The 23,988-nt window shown below is 40.8% G+C and overlaps 1 protein-coding gene across 1 annotated transcript in view; it reads left to right on the top strand.

The window, feature by feature from the left end:
• Positions 1–852: 852 nt before the first annotated feature.
• AASS (aminoadipate-semialdehyde synthase) overlaps positions 853–23,988 on the top strand; it is a 79,824-nt gene continuing 56,688 nt past the window's right edge. The window contains exons 1-9 of the mRNA XM_052638780.1: positions 853–907; positions 8,241–8,465; positions 12,727–12,903; positions 16,098–16,182; positions 19,455–19,522; positions 19,634–19,780; positions 20,981–21,059; positions 21,188–21,315; positions 22,926–23,074. Coding sequence (XP_052494740.1) covers positions 8,256–8,465; positions 12,727–12,903; positions 16,098–16,182; positions 19,455–19,522; positions 19,634–19,780; positions 20,981–21,059; positions 21,188–21,315; positions 22,926–23,074 — 1,043 coding nt within the window. The 5' untranslated portion in view covers positions 853–907; positions 8,241–8,255. The remainder of the gene's footprint in view (positions 908–8,240; positions 8,466–12,726; positions 12,904–16,097; positions 16,183–19,454; positions 19,523–19,633; positions 19,781–20,980; positions 21,060–21,187; positions 21,316–22,925; positions 23,075–23,988) is intronic.

Here is a 23,988-nt window from a genome sequence, read left to right as displayed (position 1 = left end):
CCTTTCCTTCTTGCTATGTTTCTCTGCACTGTTCTCAGTATCACCTGCTTCCTAATCACCACTTGGCCAAGCTTGAAATACCAAATTTGCTTCAGTTCTTCCTCTAACCTGTCATCCTTACCCGTGGTGTTGACTCTGTCCTTTTAAAGTTTTTACTATCATTTTTACTCAGATCCCTTCTGTATACTACCTAGACCATATTCCCTTAAGCACGCAACTCTGATCATCTCATTGATTTGAGCAAAAAACCTCTGGGCCTACACACTATTTATAAGAATAAAGTTCAATGTGAAATTATTAAATTCATTAATAAAATTAATATTCATTGGATGTGTACACACAACACTTAATTTCTCAGTCTCCGTTTGCTAGACTCTAAAACTGCTCTAAGAACGGTCATCAGGCTTCACAGTTTTGTTGTGAGGCTGTGAAAATGTTTTGAGAAGTGCATATTGCTAATGAGCGTGATATACATGAGTTTGAAACTTCCCCCTCCCCCCACCCCCAGGAGATACAGCCATCTGTTGAACGTGTAATGTTCGGACTACTTCCTTCACCGTCTCCGCCTGTCCCCTGCTGCGAACAGTTACAAACTTGGTCAATAGCCATCCTGGAAGGACGTGAGGCCCCCGGCTACCGACGTAGGTCAGAGATCTAAAAAGGCAGAAAGATTTTCGGGGTGGAGTTGGGGTAGGGTATGACCTAGTACCTGGCAGCGCAGCCGATTGGCGGAGAAGAAGGTTGTTCCCTCAGGGAGGGCGCTGATTGGCTGCGGAGGAGGAGTCATGACGTCCTAAGAAGTTGAGCAAACACCTCCTCCTCACCGCCTGCATCCCAATTTCGGCTGGGAATTTGGAGCCTCCCCTCCCCGGGCCCGGGAGCTCAAAGGCGGCGGGGACCGGACGAGGTGAGGGCGGGCGGGGTGCCAGGAGGAGCTGAGCTGATGGGCAGTGGGCTCAGCCTGTGAGATGAGTTTGGAGACTGCTGGCGGGGCTCCGCCTATCCGCCGGGAGGTGCGGGCGAGTGTTCTGCCTAGTCCTCCCTGCGGCGCTGGGGACCCGGGAGCTCCGCGGACGCCGGCCGTTGCCGGGACAAGAGTGGGGAAGAGCGTGAAGAGCGTTCGGGCCTCCTCCCCAGGCCTCCCTCCGAGCGTTTCCTTGCGGACGAGGGGTGGGAAGTCGGGGGCAGTGGGCGCAGCCCCGGAATTGCTGTATAGGCAGGAGAAGGGATGGCAATGTGGATTTCTTTTTTGGCCAGGGCTGAGGTGGGGGGCGGTTGCTGGGGAGTAAAGAGTTGGTATTGAAGTTGCAGAACAAAGCCTCTGTTAATTCGTGGACTGTGTGCTTATTTAGATAGGCGGCTGCGGCGGGTGGCTGACGGACGGCGGCGGGCACCGCCCCTCCGGCCCAGCACGCTCGCACCCCCAAGCTTGCTTTCGGCGCAGTTACTGGTTGACCTTTTCAGCCCCTGGCCTGCTTAAACAAATTCGCATCACAAACTTATTCACACTGGCCATGTGCCTGAACTTTCTCTGGGATGCGGGCCATCCCCCTCCATCCTCTGCTGCTGCTGCTGCTAAGTCGCTACAGTCGTGTCCGACTCTGTGCGACCCCATAGACGGCAGTCCACCAGGCTCCCCCGTCGCTGGGATTCTCCAGGCAAGAACACTGGAGTGGGTTGCCATTTCCTTCTCCAGTACAGGAAAGTGAAAAGTGAAAGTGAAGTCGCTCAGTCGCGTCCGACTCTGTGCGACCCCATGGACTGCAGTCCACCAGGCTCCTCCATCCTCTGACAGACAGGAAAAGTGCGAAAGTTTAATGTTTGGATATCAGCGTCTCCTGAATTTCTGAGACCCCGCAGGCACTGTGCGGGCCAGTTGGATAGTTCGCCCGCGGAGGGGGCGCGGTTAGAAGCAGTTAAATACCCTGTTTAACTCAATGGGGCTAAATGCCCTGGGTACTTCTGGAAGCAATATGCTTTCCAGGTACTGATTTTAGGAGAGTGGAAGTGGCTTGTGGCGTGGGAAGAGGGAGAGAGTGTGTTTAGTAACTCGAACGAAGACGAGCATTTTTTATGTTGTGGGTCGTCAGTTATTCGGCTGTGAAAATGTAATTGATTAGGGCGACCTAACTGTGCGCAGGAGTGAACTCTCATCGACTTTGACATATGGCTTTCATAAACTCTATATTGAAAAAACAACAACAACAAAAAAAAAACCAACCGTGACACATGGTGTGGGCTGCTTCTATATATGTATGTGTGTTGTGAACTCCTCTCACTCCCTCTCCCCGTTTTTTGCTATAAAGAGGAGTGAACTTATGGGCCACAGGACGTTCTAGCTGCGTAACCTGGTGGCCCTTCTGCAAAATGAGCTAGGAGGACAAAGGTTTGAGTCAGTGTCCCCAAGTGACTTTCCCACTCTCCAGAAAATCCTATTTGTTATCAGCCTCACTTGTTTTTGGTGACAGCATCATCAGAACTCTGATTTATTTGTAATTGAAAATGTATACCATAAGTAACCAGTCCTCTAAGCATTAGCAGGATTTTGGAAATGATCTTTGGTGGGTAACCAGTCCCATTTAACACAAAATTTTCATTTTTTCCAAATATTCTTGTATTAATTTTCTCATAGAGATAACACTACAAACAGTGACAAGTTTCTGTGGTGCGGCCACAAAAAATTCTGTGGAATTTATGGAGTCACAGAAATGCTGTATATCTGGAATGGAAAGTAACCAACAATGTTATTACCATATTCATAGAATTAAGATACAGTCGATTATAAGATGTATCCTCCTTTCAAGGATGCTAAAATGTGGGGAAAAAAGTAATTTAAATTTGATGAAAAATAGTATTAAAATGATAACTTATTATCTTGAACCCTCATGCCTGAAGGGTGAAGGTAAAGAGAAGGCTTACGGGGCTTTTTAAATTTTTTTTCCTAAAAAAGTAAGAAGAGGAAGGGATGAACATGGAGTCATTATGAAGGCCTCCCCACAATGTGACCCAGAAGAAGGGAAAGTGATGTTCCACTGTCAGGGGTGATGGATGGCTGTGTTTACCTTTGAGGAGAGGGCAGCCTTGCAGCCTTTTGCTTAGCATTTACTGAGTGTTTATGACATGTAAGGCAGTGCTCAGCACTTCATGACTATTAGTGCAAGTAAACTTCTCAATAACCCTATGAGGTAGGTATAAATCCCATTTTGCAGGTGAAGTACAGACAGATTAAGTTACTCGCCAAGGTCTTTGAGTAAGTGGGAAGCTGAGGAACCCAGGCCATTTATGGAGGAGAGTAGTCAGGATTTTTTGTGAGGTATCACCCTTCTATTTTTGGGTCCTGGTCACTGCAGTTAATGCAGGTAACTTAGGTGAATATCCTGTCTTTCTCCACAGTGCTTTTGGTATTTTGTTTCCCTGTTTGTGTACTTTGGCTGGATCTTCATGAGTCAGAGTGCCTCTTTATGTTCTAAAATTTGAATGCCTTTGTGATCCACAGTGTCCAGCCACTATACTTAATGTTGTTGTTGTTCAGCTGCTAAGTCGTGTCTGACTCTTTGTGACCCCATGGACTGTCCTTTACTGTCTCTGGGAGTTTGCTCAAATTCATGTGCACTGAATCAGTGATGCCATCTAACCATCTCATCCTCTATATACTCTACTTAATAGAATCAGCATATTAAAGCTGAAAAGGATGTTAGCATTATATTCCAGCTTGAATTATGAAATTGAAGTCAAGGAAGGAGTCCCATATCCAGTTATATGTCTCAGCAACCAGATCTGGATTTTAATACCATTTTTATTTGTATTTCATAATATTCATTGATCTATGAGATCTTGACAAGAGATTAGATCTTTCTTGAGCCTTGTTGGGCCAGTGGTAAATATGAATCCCTGTTCTTATTCATGAGTTTATTTTGTTTGCTTCACTAGTCTTTATGACATTCACTTAAATCTGCTCATTTATTTATTCATTCTTTTACCAAATATTTAAGTTCTCCTGCAGGGAAATCACTGAAATATAGAGATGAGGAAAACAATTCATTTCTTCAAAGAATTTATAGAGTTTAACAAAGGGACAAATTAAGCAAATAAACACTGTGGATAAGACTCCAACTCAGAACTAACTTTGCATTCCATCTCAGTGAAGCTACATTTGTAGGCTAGAGACCAGGAGACTGGTAGGTGGTATTATCTTTGGATGACTTTGAGTAGCTGATGGGCTTCCCTGGTGGCGTCTGCCTACAATGTGTGAGACCTGGGTTCAATCCCTGGATCGGGAAGATCCCCCTGGAGAAGGAAATGGCAACCCACTCCAGTACCCTTGCCTGAAAAATCCCATGGATGAATGGAGGAGCCTGCAGGCTATATTCCATGGGGTCCCAAAGAGTCCTACAGACTGAGAGACTTCACTTTCACTTTCACTTTGTAACTATTTTAACATTAAAAAAAATATAGCTATGCAACAGGAAATAGAAGTATGGAGGACAGTGTTGTTCAAGCCTCATGTTCATGCCTCGTTCAAGCCTCGTTCATGTTCATGTTCAAGCCTTGTTCTAACAAGCCTTGGGGTTGGGAGGTACTTGGAGGAGTTCTAGGCTATCACTAGGTATTCTGTTAACTTGGAACTCTTATGAACCTCTTCAGGATTATTACGGTCTGGATGCCAAATATGTAGTGTGGGTGAAGACTCATGGTCATGCAGTTGCTTGCCTTTATTGTATCAAGGCTTCCTGGGAAACTACGGCTTTAAAAAATATGTTTATATATTTGGCTGTGCCAGGTCTTAGTTGCAGCACATGGGATCTACCATCTTCTTTGCGGCATGTGGGATCTCTAGTTGTGGCATGTGGGGTCTAGTTCCCTGACCAGGGGTTAGACCTGGGCCCCCTGCCGTAGGAGCTTGGAGTCTTAGCCAATGAACCACCAGGGAAGTCCCACCGTGGCTTTTTAAATACACTTGCATGTTTAGAATAAACTGGAAGTGAGGGTATAAATCATTTGCATTTCTCACCCTTTATTTATTTTAGTCAACTGAAGGCTACTCCATCCTTAGTCACTCTAAATTTAGCCAAAATGTATGCCTGATTATATGCAAACAACTTGACATTGAGAAATCTCCCCCTGTGATTTGGTGGTTTTAGTGTGAGTCACTGGATTGTATTCTAGTGGAATTATTTCAAAGATCTAAAATATATGGACAAAGAGCACATTTCTGATTGGGGGCTAGAGACAGATGATATGGCCTTAAATTTTCTTTATTAGAATGTGTAATCCTTTTTACATATCCCAATGAAACCAACAGAAATTAGAAGGGGCCAAGCCTAACTCTGTTTTGTATTTTATTGTTGAGTTGCTCAGTCCTGTCCGACTCTTTGCGACCCCATGGACAGCAGCATGCCTGGCTTCCCTGTCCTTCACTATCTCCCAGAGTTTGCTCAAACTCATGTCCAGAAAGTCAGTGATGCCATCCAACCATCTCATCCTCTGTTGACCCCTTTTCCTCCTGCCTTCAATCTTTCCCAGCATCAGGGTCTTTTCTAATGAGTCATAATACCCTCAGTTCAGTTCAGTTGCTCAATCATGTCCGACTCTGTGCATATTCTATCTTGGAGCAATTCAGAAAGTCTCACTGTTATATATTTCTTGATGACCTGAGAATGAAATGAATGGTAATCCCAGAAAGTTCTATACTTGAGAGCAAGGTTCAAGGCTCAAGCAGTTACTGATATAATCAGACTCTCTATAATCATCTCCTTACTAAGCATCCAGAAATTTAAAATTTACCTTGGCCGAGGCTCAGGATGGATTTTTGGTGACATGTAGGAAAGGGGTTGATGGAGGCACCCCATGCTGGGGGAAAACTGGTCATATAGCCAATACCATATGGATCTGATTTCTTTCCAAATTGAGCTGGCAAGAGTAACATGTGTCAGATATAAGAGGTGTGGATTTGCAGGCTTTGGCAAAGAAGAATCCCTAGCGTTAACTGTTAACCTAGGGATTCTTCTCTGGCTTAAAAGCAACCACGCTAGTCGGATTTCACTTCAGTTGCTTCATCTGTAAAACGATGAGAATAATAGTATCTGCTTAATTAGATTGCCACAAGGAGGAAATGAAATACTGTCTATAAAGTGCTCAGCATAGTGCTTGACATATAATGTTAAATCAGTGGTAACTATTGTTCTATTTCTTTAAAAACAAAGTGTTGAGAATTGGGATTCCCTACAAAAAGTGAAAGTGAAAGTAGTTTCCTAAATAAAACAGAGAAGGTCAGCCTCTGTTACTTTCGTGTCCTCTTCCCCAGGAAACTCTGCCTCTGCCAACACGTATGTGTATATTACGTGAGTATATATGTCTGTGTCTCTCCTCCCACACCATACCCCCGACTCCAAACAAAGGAGGTATGGAGGAAGAGGAAAAGGCAGAAGAGTGTTTCTGAGAAAGGGCAAGCTGTGGTTTTAAATCAAACCTGGACTGAGGAGAGAGACTGCATTACTTGGATAGGTTTCTGAATCTTTGTGCCAAGAACTGCTACTAAGTATAGAAGATTAGGATTGTTTGGTCACCCATGGTATGTGAGATATAACCGCTGCTGGGAAGATGAGACTGTGGGCTTGTCAGTATGTTGAGAAAAATCACTTGTCTTTGGAACTGATTTCATTTGTAAACATATGGTTGCAAGTTCTATGAAATATCGCAGATTTTCCTTTGGCTTGAGGGAGAATAAATGGCTTGGAGTTAACATAGTCTGTTTAAAAACAAAGCTATATATATATAAATCAAAGCCTTAGATAGAGTATGTAACAGTCTTACTGAAATGTCGATCATCTGTATTTGGCCTGAGTAAAAGTTAGCCTGAACTCCTCATGATCAGACTGTTTACTTGCTGTGTGCTGTGTTTTCTCTCCCTGCCCTTCTTCTAAAGCCTTCTTAGCTGGACTCCTTGCTGTTTGCTTTATTCTTTCACTCTGCGTTGTGAGTTATCCTACACATTTTCTATCTAGGGTGATAAGTAGTTCGCCTGTAGGAAATGTACTTGTATGTTCCATTGTTTGGACAAAGCTTCCCTCTCTTTAAGGTGGGTCTGATTTAGAGATTGCAGTCTGATGTAACAGAAATGTGTTCCATAAGAATTTTGCTATATGCTAGGGAATTTCTAGAAGATGTAAGATCATTTAGTATCTATATTTTGATGCCAACCTTAAACATAGAAAAGCAAGGTTTAGCATCCAAATGATCTGAAATAACCTCTGACTACTAAGTTTATGTTCCCATTTGAAAACTGTTTAGTATTCATGCTTTAAAATTTTTTGTACAATTTACTCTGTGCTGACACATAGTAAGCCTCTTATAAATATTTCTTAATTGAACAAATGAGTAGAGTTATATAATCTGGGACAGCAGTCTGAGAACTGATTAAGGTCTGCGTTTAATGTAATAGCAGGGAGGGGTGGTAGCGTAGAGGACAGGTTGGAAAGGCAAAAAGCAACAACAGGGTCAGCGAAGTGAAGCTGAGGGGTGTCGGGTGGGGCAGGGGTTTAGGGATATGCTTTCCAGCTTCTAACACCTATGGCGAAAACATGTTTGTCTTGTTTTCCAATCTGCCAGGACCAATGCTTTTATAAAATTCAATACCAATGAATTACTAGAAAAAATGATCCTGTCATATAAAGATTTCTAAGAGCCTACTTTCTACTTCTGTACACATCTCATCCTGGACCAGTAAAAAGCAGCTCAGTGACCAACAACAGGCTGTAAAACACACTGAGTAGAACGAGGTTAGGAAATGATCAGAGATTAAACTGGAAAGAGGTTGGAGCTGGATTGTCAAGGATCTTGAACATTATGAAAGGATTCTAAATTTTTCATCATTAAAATTGGTATAAATGATCTTCCTGTATTTGTAGATTAACTTGCTTAAAACCTTTGTGCTGAATGTATGGTTTGATAAAGCATATATTTTAAAAATATGATTTTGACACAGCGAATATTGATTAGTGTCCTGTCAGTGCTTGGAACTTTTTGTTTTTTAATTTTGGATTTACCTTTGTTTGTGAAAGTTCAGTTTTGGTTGGGTAAAGGAACACTGCAATGTCATCCAGGTTTTCCCTCTCCCTTCTTCACCTTGAATCTGTTACCACCTGGGTTGGTTAGATTTTACAACAGATTTCTCAGGAGACCAGAACTGACCTGTGAGCCCTCCTGCCTTTCATTGTCCTGCTCTTATAATGTCTTTACAGTCATCAGGTTTCAAGATGCTGCGAGTGTCCAGAACCAAACTGGGCAGGCTGAGCCCCAGCCTCTCCAGAGGGCTTCACCATAAGGCGGTGATGGCCTTGAGGCGGGAGGATGTGAATGCCTGGGAAAGGCGGGCTCCTCTGGCTCCCCGGCATGTCAAAGGGATCACCAACCTGGGATACAAGGTCTTAATACAGCCTTCCAATCGACGAGCCATTCACGATAAGGTAATATTTCCAATTTGTAAAGTTATATGAAAGTGAAATGACTGTATGTATGAAAATTACAGAGCATCTGAGTGAACCTAAAATGTTAGCTGTGCTGTGCTTAGTCACTCAGTTGTGTCCAACTCTGCGACCCATCAGGCTCCTCTGTCCATGGGGATTCTCCAGGCAAGAATACTGGAGTGGGTTGCCGTGCCCTCCTCCAGGGGATCTTCCCAATGCAGGGGTCAAACCCAGGTCTCCCGTATTGCAGGCGGATTCTTAACCATCTGAGCCACTAGGGAAGCTCAAAACGTTTGCTAGTGTCACTTAAGGACAACACAACAGTATTTTTATTTCGGTTGTAGTGAGATTATATAGTTAGGAGACTTCTAGTTAGAATACTTTCTTGAGCCCAGAATTTAGCCAGTAAGTATTGTTTTCACTCATTCCATGCTTTCTCCAGTTTAGGGATGACATCCTTCCCATCATTCTTTTATATGTGACCCTGGTTTTAGGACTGGGAAGACCAATGTCTCCAGGAAATGCTTTACTATGTAGAGTTTGTTCATGAGTCCTAACCTTGCCAGTCACCTCACATTCATCATTCTCTTCATTCTTCACCATAATCTTCTGACGCAGATTTAACTTTTATTTTTACTTTAGAGACACGCACGTGGTTTTTCTTCTGTGAGCCATTTGAAAATATGTTGCAGACAATGACACTTTATCTCTAAATGCTTCAGTATGTATTTCCTAGGAATAAATCGTCTTCCTACATAACCATAACTATCGTTTCATTTTCACACCTAAGAAATTAATAATTCCACAAGATCATCACACATACCCATTTCAAATTCCCCATTGTCCCTAATGTCTTTTATGGTTTTTATTTTAAGCAAGGTTTAAATAAGGTTCATTGAATTTATTATTATGTATCTTTAGTTCTTTTAATCTAGAACAGTACTAGGTTTATTGTTAATGGTACCCCACTCCAGTACTTTTGCCTGGAAAATCCCATGGACGGAGGAGCCTGGTGGGCTGCAGTCCATGGGGTCGCTAGAGTTGGGCACGACTGAGCGACTTCACTTTGACTTTTCACTTTCATGCACTGGAGAAGGAAATGGCAACCCACTCCAGTGTTCTTGCCTGGAGAATCCCAGGGACGGGGGAGCCTGGTGGGCTGCCGTCTCTGGGGTCGCACAGGGTCGGACACAACTGAAGTGACTTAGCAGTAGCAGCAGGCTTATTGTGGTGATCTTTTTGCAATGTATACACCTGAAACTAATTTTGGTATACATCTGAAATGAATATAATGTTCAGTTCAGTTCAGTTCAGTCATATTCGACTCTTTGTGACCCTGTGGACTGCAGCATGCTAGGCTTCCCTGTCCATCACCAACTCAAATTTGTATCCATTGAGTCGGTGATGCCATCCAACCATCTCATCTTCTGTCCTCAGTAAGAGGATACTGAATGGAGTTTAATGTTTCTTAGAAGAATGTTTTTTTGCCTTTAGACTGCATCTCACAAAGAATATTCAGTGTGCTTTGTACAAAACATATCTGAACTAGTTTTTCTATGTGGTTACATATCAGTTTGAACCAGTTGGATTTATTTGTTTTTGTTTCTATTAAATTTTAACATTTGCTTTTAAATCCTTTTTTATTTAGTTTTATTTTTTAAATAAGTTAAATATGTATACGTTTTAAAGATGTTGTTGCTGTTTTTCAGTTGTTAAATCGTATCTGACTTTTTGGGACCCCATGGACTGTAGTCCTCTAGCTCCTTTGTCTATGGGATTTCCCAGGCAAGAATACTAGATTGGGTTGCCATTTCCTTCTCCAGGGGATCTTCCCCACCCAGGGATTGAACTCGCATCTCCTGCATTGCAGGTGAATTCTTTAGCACTGAGCCACCTAGTGAAAGTGGAAGTCGCTCAGTCGTGTCCTACTCTTTGCGACCCCATGGGCTATACAGTCCATGGAATTCTCTAGGCCAGAGTACTGGAGTGGGTAGCCTTTCCCTTCTCCAGGGGATCTTCCCAACCCAGGGATCGAATCTAGGTCTTCCGCATTGCAGGGGGTTTCTTTAGCAGCTGAGCCACAAGGGAAGCCCCTTTAAAGATTAAAACCATATAAAAAGATGCAACACAGAGAAGTCTTGCTCTTATCTTAATCCCCTACATTCCCATCTACCTTGTAGGCTACTGTTTTCATGAGTTTCTGATCCATCATTCCTGTTTCTTCTTACAAAAATATGTGTTATGTGTTTTCTTATTTTCCTTTTAATCTTATGCAGAACCTTGTATACTGTATATACTCTTTCACACCTTGCTTTGTTCTTTGGCATATCCCCTAATGCTGGGAAAGATTGAAGGCAGGAGGAGAAGGGGATGACAGAGGATGAGGTGGTTTGATGGCATCACCGACTTGATGGATGGAGTTTGAGCAAACTCTGGGAGATGGTGATGGACAGCGAAACCTGGTGTGCTGCAGTCCATGGGGTCACAAAGAATTGGACATGACTGAGTGACTGAACTGAACTGAACTGAAGGCATATCCTGGAAGTCTATCCATGTCAGTTCATAGAAATCAGCTTCGTTCTATTCAATGTCTATGTAGTAATTACTCTGTTATTATTGCTCTCTGATTTATCATGATGTATTTAACCAGTCTACTATAAATGGACAGATAGTTTTCAGAGAAACCAGATATTTTAGCATGTTTATTACTTTTACTGTCTCTCCTCTAGATTTATGCTTTCCTTTCAGGTAGATTCCTAACTAGATTTATCTTCATTTTATTTAACTGCCACCTCTGGTGCCTTAAAAATTCTGCCTGGATCATGCTGCTGCTAAGTCACTTCAGTCATGTCCGACTCTGTGCGACCCCATAGACGACACCCACCAGGCTCCCCCATCCCTGGGATCATGCTACCCCTTTATTTAAAAATCTGAAATAATTCTTTGTTGCCTATATGTACTAGTTATGAAATCTCAGTTTAATGTGTAAGACTCGGGTTTCTCATTGATAAAATGGGGATAATAATAGCATCTACCTCATGGGAGTTTTGAGAATTAAATAATTCACCCAAAGAGCTTAGCAAAGCATACAGTAATTTATTAATAAATATCAATGATAATTTTTATTTAATAAAGCTAATATTCACAATGATAATAGTCAGTCTACTTTTCTAAATTGATTCACTTATTATGCCCTAAACATCTCCTTACTTTCCCATCTCCATATTTGTGTGTGTTTCTTCAATGCCTCTTACTGATATTACCACCTTGTATTTCCTATCTCTGTTCCTCCAAATCCTACTCAGCCTTTTAGATTAATTTAAATTTCTATATTTCCATCATCATCTCTCCTGGGAGTTACCTCAATATCTGTTAAATTAATATATCATTTAGATTATTAATAATCATACTAATTATCATTAAGTGATTATTCATATTAAGTAAGAATAATCATACTATTCTTCCGAATTCAACCTAATACCTTGTGCCTCTGATTCTTTCTACAATACTTTGTGAGCTCCTTTACAGGAGGAACCTTGTCTGTCTTTCTTTGGGTTTTATCTCATCTCTATCACAATTCACTGTACAGAGTAGGACAATAGTAAATACTAATTGAACCCCACTCCCCCAAAAAAGAAAGAAGAGAAAATGTTGCAGATTTATGTCTTTCTTTTAAAAATATACCCAAGTAGTAAATTACTGGGCTTCCCTGGTGGCTCAGTGATAAAGAATCCACCTGCCAATGCAGGAGACATGGGTTCAATCCCTGGATCAAGAGGATCCCCTGGAGAAGAAAATGGCAACCCACTCCAGTATACTTGACTAGGAGATTCTGCAGACAGAGGAGCCTGCCAGACTCCTGTCTGTGGGATTGCAAAGAATCAGACACAACTTAGCGACTAAACAGCAATAACAACAATAAATTGCTATTTAGCATTTCATATTTCACAGCATTGTTGAAAAAAAAAATATTTTACAAGTATATTTAAATCACACATTCTAGTGTGTTAGTGGTTATTAACTGTTTTCAAATAAAATTGTGTGCTGAATTTTCTGATTTTTGTTTTTGCTGCAAAAGTCAAACATGTTAAATTCATCTTTGGTCAGCAAGTAAGAATTTTAGAAGTAATTTTTCCATTATTTGTTCCTTATGTTTTATTCTTTCAAAAGATTGTGTCTTTAACTGCTAAATTTATTTAGTAAAGAAAATATGAATACAACAAATCAGGGGAATAACTTTCAATCAAAATTGCATTCCCAGGAATATGTCAAAGCTGGCGGCATTCTCCAGGAGGATATTTCTGAAGCTTGTCTAATTTTGGGAGTTAAAAGACCACCAGAGGAAAAATTAATGCCCAAGAAGACTTATGCATTCTTCTCCCACACAATAAAGGCTCAGGAGGCCAATATGGGTTTGCTGGATGAGATCCTAAAACAGGTATTTAGTGGGCAATATTCATAAATGTTAACACCGAAACTTTTTTTTTTGCCTTTAACGGTCAAGAGGAGTTTCAGTTTTCTTTTAGCATCTAGGAAATACATCATGTTATTCACCTCAACAGGGAAGACGATCTGTTAAATAGTGCTTGAGTACTTCTGCTGCTCTTAGGGCTCCTCTGCGGGGCAGGGTCGTAAAAAGAAGAATCAAACATATTTCATTCCTTTTGTATTCTAATGATAGAAGCATTTGTCCCAAATGATCGTTAATTTATAAGGTTAGTTGGTCAAATATGGCCAAGTAGAATTTTAGAGCTGAAAAGAACCTTAGGGATCATACAACCCACTACCCTAATTTTTCAGATGGAGCCCAGAGAGGTGAAGCAAATTGACTGAGGTTGCTCTGTAGTACCAGAACTGAACTGGAGACTATTTTTACATATTCATAAAGGAAAAAAAAAACTTTTTTTGAGATTATTAATACTGTGGAAAAACTAGCATCTGTTTAAATTACAGTGTATTCACTCAGAAAGTATTTACCAAGTGCCTACACTGTGTCTGACACTGATTACTGCAATGAACAGAGCTTATATTTGAGTGGAAGGAGACAGATGGTAAATAAATGATACCTCATACATTGCTTGGTGATATATGTAATGGAGGTAAATATGATACAGTAGAAAAAAAGGAGTTCTGGGCACCAGGGGAGGTGAGAATGCTAGTTTAAATAGGATGGCTAGAGAGAGCCTCATCGCTAAGTTGGAACTGAGCAAACCTTTGGAGATGAAGAATCAAGCCATACCCACCTGGGCAAAGTCAGCTAAGCTAAGAGAATAGTAATACAAAGCCCTGACAGTCTTTTTGAGTGGAGGATTAGAGAAAACCATATTCTAAGATGCTTTTTTTGCCTGCTGTGTGAATAATAGTTGGAAGTGAGAGGAGAACAAAATTAATAAGACTGTTAGTCTGGACTAGTCCAGATGCTAGGCTGCCAATGATGGTGGCTTGCACGGAGGTGGCAGAAGCAGAGGTTGTGACACGTGGACAAAACCTGCATATATTTTAGAGGTCTGAGCCCGCAGGAATCACTGATGAAGTGAGTGTGGACTGTGAGAGAAACAGAGGAGTCAGAGCTGACTCTTACGGGATTTTGGTTTCAGTAACTTAAAGGAGTTGCCTTAGATTGAGATGATGCCACTGCCAGAGGAACAGCCTTGTTTAGAAGGATCGAGAGTTGGGTTTAGGGCCTGTTGAGTTTAATTTGTCCATTAGACATTGAAGGGGAGAAGCTGAGTGGGCCATTGAATGTGAATCTGTAATTCAGGAAGCCAGCTCGTCCTGATACACAGTTGTCAGAGACCAGAAGGTATCTAAAGCCATGAGACTGGATGAGGGTAGGGAGTAAATGCGGATGGAGAAGTCCAAGGTCTAAGTCCTGGAGTGAAGATATTAGACTGTTAGAAACTAGACTAGCATTTGACAATAGGCAGAGGACAGGAGAATTTCATGAACAGTAAAAGCAGTTCAGTTCAGTTCAGTTCAGTTCAGTCGCTCAGTCGTGTCCAACTCTTTGCAACCCCATGAATCGCAGCACGCCAGGCCTCCCTGTCCATCACCATCTCACGGAGTTCACTCAGACTCACGTCCATCGAGTCTGTGATGCCATCCAGCCATCTCATCCTCGGTCGTCCCCTTCTCCTCCTGCCCCCAATCCCTCCCAGCATCAGAGTCTTTTCCAATGAGTCAACTCTTCGCATGAGGTGGCCAAAGTACTGGAGCTTCAGCTTTAGCATCATTCCTTCCAAAGAAATCCCAGGGCTGATCTCCTTTAGAATGGACTGGTTGGATCTCCTTGCAGTCCAAGGGACTCTCAAGAGTCTTCTCCAACAACACAGTTCAACAGCATCAGTTCTTCGGCGCTCAGCCTTCTTCACAGCCCAACTCTCACATCCATACATGACCACAGGAAAAACCATAGCCTTGACTAGATGGAGAAAAATGTATTTTATATAGGCATCCATAATACATTCTTACTATTTTCAAATTCACGAAACAGAGACTACAGTTAATTTGCAGTGTTTCAAAAAAACAAATTCAAAAACTAATTAATGAAAATAATAAAAATGTTTCACGTTAAGCAGATAAACTCCTCAAAAAGTACTTCAGAAACTTTTTTTGGGGAGTTGTATGAACTTTTGTTCATTTCAAGAAAATTAATAAAAACAGACCCAGCAGGGCTGCTTTTGGGCAACATTTTTGTAACAAATTACTTGGAGTTGGATGAATATTAAATATTCTTAAATACATGGACATGTTAAAAATTATATTATCTTTGAGGGAATAAATAGATTATTTAAGACATTCTATAATTACAATGTATTAGTAGCTTTTAAGCATGAATTAATAGAGGATTTCCAAGAGAAAGGGAAGATCCCCTTTTCTTGGAAGGGAAGGAAAGGGGAAGGATATGATTTTAGAGAAAATGAGGAAGTGAAAAACAAGCAGCTTGTTTTATTTTTTAAATAAAGCTTTGCTTGTGAGAGCCTGGAGAGAGAAAACAGAAAGAGAAAGAGATATTAAGAGAGTCAGAAAGAGAGAGAAGAAGAGAAAGAGAGGGGAAGAAAGAGAATGAGATAGATTTGTGTGTATGGACTTGAGAGGGTGTTTTGTTGTCATTTTTAAGGTAGAAGGGAGACTTGGGAATATTTAGAATGGCTGAAGGGAAGGAACACAGTAAAGAGAGAGAACTCAAGAATGAGAATAAGTTCAAGAGTGGTGTTGGAAGACACAGAAAAAAGTTGGTATCTAGCTCACAGGGATTAGTCTCAGGAAGGACTCATTTTTGAGACTAGAGGGAAGAATGTGAGGATGAGTGGGGCATTATGTAGAAATGTTGGTTGATAGTGCTGGGCTAAAAGTTCAAAGATATCATACCTTTGTTATTTTATTGCCTGCCGTCAAGGGGCATTAGCATCCTGCTAGGAGCATTCTTTCGTTTCTCATCACAAACCTATCCTTGGTTTGTGACCCAGCATTTTCTAAATATTTCATGGTGTACCTCATGGTAACTTCTGTTAGCAAGTCAAGATATATTTTATAAGAGGGAAAAGTGTGAAATACCCACTTGCTCATATATGTGTTCTACCCATTGAAATTAAGCTGGATGATTTAGAAATTTTTTAATCATTTCTTCAGGAAATCCGACTTATTGATTATGAGAAAATGGTGGATCATAGAGGAATACGGGTGGTGGCATTTGGACAGTGGGCAGGTGTGGCAGGTAGGTATCCAAGGCTGTTACATTTGCCTGTAAATTTGCCTGGAAAGTAACTGTGTTTTTTCTGTGGCAGGGGGATGGGAGTGTTCATTTCCACCAATAAAAATAAACATGGTGGGTGTGAGTAAGGATGATGAATATCAGGGGAATAAAATGAGACACTACATTTATTACAGAGATAAAGAAAAGGAACAGAGAGAAGGACAACAGCTATGGATAGGCTTGGAATTCTTCTGTTTGGGAGCTGGAAAGAGAGGTCAGTTTGGGATGAGAAATTTGAAAAATGAAAGAAAGGGTGAAATGGGAGAGGTAAGATGTGGAGATCGGAGAAGGCAATGGCACCCCACTCCAGTACTCTTGCCTGGAAAATCCCATGGACGGAGGAGCCTGGTGGGCTGCAGTTCATGGGGTCGCAATGAGTCGGACACGACTTCACTTTCACTTTTCACTTTGATGCATTGGAGAAGGAAATGGCAACCCACTCCAGTGTTCTTGCCTGGAGAATCCCAGGGACGGAGGAGCCTGGTGGGCTGCTGTCTATGGGGTCGCACAGAGTCGGACACGACTGAAGCGACTTAGCAGCAGCAGCAGCAGATGTGGAGACAGGAACCCATGGAGGAGCAGTCTACAAGGATAAGAGGTGGAATTTGGGGAAAATTAACACTTGATTTTTGTCCCAGCTAGTACTTTGAACCATCTTTAGTTGAGAAGCACTACATGTTATAACTTTGTATCAGATTAGACTACTTGAAGGTCTGTGATTGTCAGAATACGTAGACAGAAAATTTGTAAGGTATAGAACACAAAACACTATCATCCACCGTGACATCAGTGACAGCTCTTGCGCACCCAGCATTCCACCTAGCAACTCGCAGAACAGAATAAACATTCCTTTCAGGTCATGTGGAACATCCACCTAGATGGGCCATGTGCTAGGTCACAAAACAATCCTCAATGAATTAAAAAGTTTAAAAACCATAGAGTATGTGCTCTGACTATAATAAAATCGACTTTGGTATTATAATACAAAGATATCTAGAAAATTTCCAATATTTGGAAGATAAACAATGTTTTTTAAAATAATCCATGAGTGCAGAAGACCTCCCTCAGGAAAAATTAGGAAATATTGTTAATTGAATGAAGAATTAAAATAGCACACAAAAATTTGTTGAATAAAGGTAAAGTGCTTTTTAGAAGGAAATTTATAGCATTTAATGCTTTTATTAGAAAAGAAGAAAGCAAAAATTTAAAAGCTGGTAATTTTTTAAAAAATCAGTAAATTTTGTAAACTTCCAGTTAGATTAATTTTTAAGAAAAGAGACAGAGAAGTCACATTTAAAAAAGCAATATTAGGAATACAACAGGAATTATCACTATATACGTCACAAATTTTAAAAGGATAAGGGAATATTATGGATAGGCCAATAAATACAACAATGTTGACAAAATAGGCAAATTGTGCAAGACATAACTCACGAAGAAATAAAATTCTTGAATCTCAATGTACAAAATAAATTATAGGCATTTGTCAAGAGAAGCAAATTGTTAGTTGTAAAGAATTATTATAGTAGCTTCATTCATAATAGCCCAGGGAATCAGCAGAGGAATGGATAAATAAATTGCAGTATAGCCATAGAATGGAACACTCCTCAGCAATAAAAAGAAGCAAACTTCTTATACACACAAAGTATGCCTGAATCTCAAAAGCATTATTCTGAGTAGGAGTAGACAGACAAAAGAATAATAAATATTTAAAATTTCATTTGTGTGCAACTATAGAAGAAACTATGCTACACAGACAGAAATAGAATCAGTTGTTCAGAACCAAAGCTTGGGGAGGATTGACTGGGGTGATGGGAGTAGCTTATATGTTAATTATGTTGTTGGGAATATGGGTGTGTACATTTGTTAACAGTTAACAAAGTTTAGACTTTAAATCGGTGTGATCTATAGTATATAAATTATTCCTTAAAAGTAAACATCAGAAAAAAGATCAAGGAAAATTAGTCAGGGATATGGAGAGGGAAAGTTCTCTTCCGAGAAAGAAGAAGGGGAGAATGGATGCTGAGGTCCTCACTACGGGCATACTAAGTTTTTGCTATTTTGAAGGACATCCAAAATGAGAAATCCGCGAGGTAGTTGACTGGGTCTTGAAATAAAATATCAGTGTTAGAGATACAGACTTGTAGTCATCAGCATACAGAAAATACCTGAAATTTAGGAATGAATGAGTTTAGCTAAGGAAAATAAAAATGTAGAGATTGAAGAGAAGAGAGCCTGGAACAGAATCCTGGGGGTGACAGTGTTAAGCAAGGGGCAGGGGACAGTAATATACAAAGACTAGGCATGCAAAGAGGAGCATGCAGAAATTTAGGGTGATGGTGTGTTCAAGCCAGGCACGCTAAGGGAAGAGAGTTCCAACAAAAAGAAGCTCTATAATCCGCCTGCAGTACAAGAGACCCCAGTATGATTCCTCGGTCTGGAAGTTCCCCTGGAGAAGGGATAGTCTACATACTCCAGTATTCTTGGGCTTCCCTGGTGGCTCAGACTGTAAAGAATCTGCCCGCAATGCGGGAGACCTGGGTTCGATCCCTGGGTTGGGAAGATCCCCTGGAGAAGGGAAAGGCTACCCACTGCAGTATTCTGGCCTGGAGAATCCCCATGGACAGAGGATCCTGGCTGGGTACAGTCTATGGGGTCACAAAGACTCAGACACAACTGAGTGACTAAGTACACGTTGCCAAATGCCTCTGACAAGTAATTCAAGGTCTGCAAAGTGGCCACTGAGTTTAGCTGTGTAGGTCACTGAAATAGCTGAGGGTGGGAGGAGGGGTCATAAGGTCAATGGTGACTTTGTTTTCACATGTTCATTTGTTTTTGGTACCTGAGAAATGGAGGTGTGTTTAAATGTTAAGAATTAACCAATAGAGAGGGTTAGAAAGAGGACATAATTCCAGAGTAAATTCCTGAGTGAGACAGGAAGGATGGGATCTGGAGCAAAGGTGGAGAGATTAACCTTAGAGAAGAAGAGGCACACTCTTTGCATTTTAGCAGGATTGGAAGTGGCGGGGACAGGAGGCGGGGGTGCAGCTGGGTTAATACTTTTGATGGCAGAAACTTGAGGGAATGAATAGATAACTTCCAGGTCCCCTTCCAAACTGAGATGCTGTGGTCCGTGCTTCCTCAGAGCATGGAGCAGGTTGGAGAACTGGCAGAGAAAAGAGTTTCCACTCCTCCTAACTAACGGTCTTTCTGTTGGTCTGATTCTGCAACAGGGATGATCAACATTCTTCATGGGATGGGTTTAAGGCTCCTTGCTTTGGGACATCACACACCTTTTATGGTGAGATGTTTATTGTGTCTAATTTTTTTTTTTTTTTAACACGTCACATTTTAAACATAGAAACGTATCTTGGGTGGTCAACTAATGTGAACCACATATGCTTGCTTGCAGCACATTGGCATGGCTCATAACTACAGGAACAGTGGTCAGGCTGTGCAAGCTGTCCGCGATGCTGGCTATGAAATATCTCTGGGTTTGATGCCGAAGTCAATAGGGCCCTTAACATTTGTGTTCACAGGGACTGGTAACGTATCTAAGGTAAATTCCAACTGTCTTCTTTCCGTAAAGCAGTCTGGAACTTGAGCACTCACCTGAAGGATGTGGGCATTTTGTTGATGTTTCAGAGCCTTTTTTTTCCATGACTGGGCATTCTATTCTTGGTACTTTTCTTACCTATGAACTTTTCCTGTAGTAAAGAACAGTACTGGTCCAAACTTACTCTTTTTGCTTTTAGTTGATTCCAAGCTGTCAGGGGCTTTGAATGTTTTTTCTTTTCTTTTTAGACAGATAACTTTTTGCAGTGAAAAGTTCTGTTCTTAGGGTGCTCTATTTTACCTCCGTCACTGAGATATCCGCAAATTTAGAAGTAACCCCAAGATGAGATGCTAAGAAACTTAATTCAAGACTAGAATAAGTCTTATAGCTATAATTATGTCATAATTAATGTCTTATACCTATAACTATAGTTATAAGTCTTATAACTAATAAGACTAGAACTGTTATTTTCTTCCTTCTGGGGTAGTTTTGAGAATGCATTTGTGATCCCCTAGAGAAACTTATAATTGTAAAATAGATATTTCTTCCATGAGCCTGTTTTACAGACAGGACATCACTATAGTATACTGTGAGATAGTCATGTGATTTTTTGGGGGGGGTAGGAAATACAGTTTCCCCCCTTCAGATAATTTCTGCAGTGGAGCAAAAGTTAAATAGAAATATTTTTATTGCACTCTCAATTCTAAACACTTTTGTTTCTGTGCTGAATAAGCTTAAGTAAAAAATTAAAGCCCTTTCCAACGTGCATGTGTGCATGCTCCATTGCTTCAGTTGTGTCTGACTCTTTGGGAGCCGATGGGCCGTAGCCCACCAGGCGTTTCTGTCCATGGGATTCTCCAGGCAAGAATACTGGAGTGAGTTGCCTCCAGTTGCCTCCTTCAGGTGATCTTCCCGACCCAGGGAGCGAACCCACGTCTCCTGTGTCTCCTGTATTGCCCATGTTTTCTTTTACCCAGTGAGCCACCTGGGAAGCCCCCTCTCCAATGAGTGGTATTTAAATGGTTTGCAGGCTGTATGCAAGAAGCTCATCCGTACTTTCATGTTGTGGTCCCAGTTGCAGGGCAGGGCAGTAGAGCTATATAATTGTGGAGAAAGTGAGTTGGAACCTTTTGAGGAAATGAGGAAAACATATTGGCTCTTTTCTGATTGATTTTTAAATTTTCACTCATGCATTATTTACAGGGAGCCCAAGAAATCTTCAATGAATTACCTTGTGAGTATGTGGAGCCACATGAATTAAAAGAAGTTTCCCAAAATGGAGGTAAGGAGGTGGGAGGGGAGAGAGACTTATGTATCTTTGTTTTTAACAGTTTGTGCATTACAATATTTTATCATCATAAACCTATATCACTTGTGACCCACTTTACTAATTTCTTTCTCCTCTGCAAGACCTGAGAAAAGTGTATGGAACAGTGTTAAGTCGCCATCATCATCTTGTCAGGAAAACAGATGGTGTATATGACCCTGTGGAGTATGACAAATACCCCGAGCGCTACATTAGCCGTTTTAACACTGATGTGAGTATCAGACCTAGCTTTTGAGTTACTTGCTCATGATACACTATAGTTAGACTATTTTTAAGGCCAGAAATTGTAAATGTGTACCTTGATTTTCAGTTCCCCTTGTTGATTTGTTGTGAGTCCTTTGGGTATTATGAGTTGTTCTTAGGAATTGTTGGCTTTTATTGATGTTTGGAGTGGCGACGGCAACCCACTCCAGTACTCTTGCCTGGAAAATCCCATGGATGGAGGAGCCTGGTAGGCTGCAGTCCATGGGGTCGCGAAGTCGGACACGACTGAGCGACTTCACTTTCTCTTTTCACTTTCATGCACTGGAGAAGGAAATGGCAACCCACTCCAGTGTTCCTGCCTGGAGAATCCCAGGGACGGGGGAGCTTGGTGGGCTGCCGTCTATGAGGTTGCACAGAGTCGGACACGACTGAAGTGACTTAGCAGTAGTAGCAGTTTGCCTGGTAACTTTGTGGCTTCTGTGGGTGTGCCCTTTTCTTCACTGACTCTGTTTCTACTTGAGGTCCTAATAGCTCTAAATCATTTCCTGTGGGTTACTGTTTTCTGTATTTATCGTGAGTTAGTCCTTGGACAAAGCACAATGTGGATGAGTTTTGATTTCAACATTGATCCATCATTTCTATGACCACAAGTTGCAGTAATAATCTCGGCCAGCCATCTTGAAATACATTTTGATTACAGGGAACCAGCGTGAAATAGTATGATCTCCACTGTACGAAAGTTACTTCCAATTCACATGGGGACACAATGGTCTCATCTTGTAAAAGGGATAATATATGTGTGCTCTGTAATCATTGGTTATGCATTCGTCCTCCTCAAAATCAGCCAACAAAAATGCATGCACCTGTTGTGGAAAGGCAGGTTTTAAATAATTTTAAATGTTTGAACAAATATAGCATTTATAGATTTTGGTATGAAATTCAGTGTTATAACATGTAGCGCATGTTATAGAAGAAGGACCTTTACCTGTACCTTGAGAATGCTTGAGAAACAGGAATTATAAAAACTAGTTTCAAATGGAAAAATTTTGAACCTAGTAAATTTCCGTCCCTTCTCTTTTCCCCAATCACAGAAGTATTGGTGATTGGATGCATCCTAAAACTTATAGTGACCTAGTTATCATGTATGCATGCATGTAGCACGTTTGTCCATGGAGCTTACAGATGTTATCTGATTTAATCTTCACAGCATTCCTTTGAGGAATGGGGTACGTATTATCCCCATCTGGCAGGTAAGGGAAACAGAACCCAGGGAAGTTGAGGTAGAATGCTTTTAGATCATACTCTAGTAGAGGCTGAGCTGGAAATAGATCCCTTGGTTGCTTAAATTTCTATTTCTCTTTTATCGGCTATGTAGTATATTGTAGAACACCAATATTGACATTTATGTTCATATGTTTTTCTATGAGGTAGTTCTCCACCAAAATCTGGGTGGGTATTTATTGCCTTTGCTTCAAAATGTAGCTACTGACTTGGCAAATAACAAAGTCAGTTAGAGGTAATGTTGTTTCTCATGAATTTTACTGATAGTTCTCTTTCAACACACTGCACTGAAAAGGGCTATTTCCTATCTTGTTGAACTTGGAATTTTCTTTCCAGATTGCACCCTATACAACTTGTTTAATTAACGGGATCTACTGGGAACAGAACACCCCTCGTCTACTTACCCGCCAAGATGCTCAGAGTCTCCTGGCTCCAGGCAAGTCCCCAGTTGCTGGTGTTGAAGGCTGCCCTGCATTGCCACACAAGTAAGGACTTCAGCAATGACAGCAGTATTCAGCAGCAGGCCTACTGGGAGAGTATCACACGCAGGGATCCAAATAGCACAGGACTTGACTGTTAGTAACTGGTTGTCTGCCTTACCTTACTTAATATCCTGGCAATATTTGACAGTTAACCTTCTCTCTCTCTCTTTTTTTTTAAATTGAAGTATAATGATTTACAATGCTGTTAGTTTCAAGTGTACAGCAAAGTGATTCAGTTATACATATGTATAAAGCAACATCCCCAAAGTTAGAAAAAGTGTTCTGGACTTAACTGTGTTAAGTGATCACTGGACTCTGTGATAACATGTTAGAGAGAACTGATATAACAAGGTTTCTTTTTCTTTCTTTCTTTCTTTTTGCCGTATGCAGCCAGTTTATTTTTTATTGAAGTATAGTTGATTTACAATATCATGTTAGTTTCAGGTGTAAGCACAGTAATTCAGTTTTATATATACATATATATATATATATATATATACATTCTATTTCAGAATCTTTTTCATTATAGGTTATAATAAGATACTAAATATAGTTCCCTGTGCTATACAATAGGTCCTTTTAAAAAAATCTATTCTATATATAGTAGTGTGTATCTGTTAATCCCAAACTCCTAATTTATCCCTCCCTCACCTGCTGTGCTCATTGGAAACCCTAAATTTGTTTTCTGTGTCTATGAGTCTATTTCCTTCCCTCCTTCTTGAAATTCTCTCCTCTTAACTTCTGTGAATCCACATGTAGCTAAAAATTAAACTCCTCAGAGAGGTCTGTACTTGCTTCCACATTCCCATCTCTCTTCAGTTTGTTACTGTTTTTTCCCCTGAAATTCTTTTGCTTACGATTTTAAATTTTCTTGTATTTATGATTTTTCCTGCCTTACTAGAACGTAATCTCCTTAA

The sequence above is a fragment of the Budorcas taxicolor genome, chromosome 4 (assembly GCF_023091745.1).
Source record: "Budorcas taxicolor isolate Tak-1 chromosome 4, Takin1.1, whole genome shotgun sequence".
Lineage (NCBI taxonomy): Eukaryota > Metazoa > Chordata > Mammalia > Artiodactyla > Bovidae > Budorcas > Budorcas taxicolor.
Note: the sequence above shows the minus strand (reverse complement) of the source record. Positions and strands in the feature narration are given on the sequence as shown.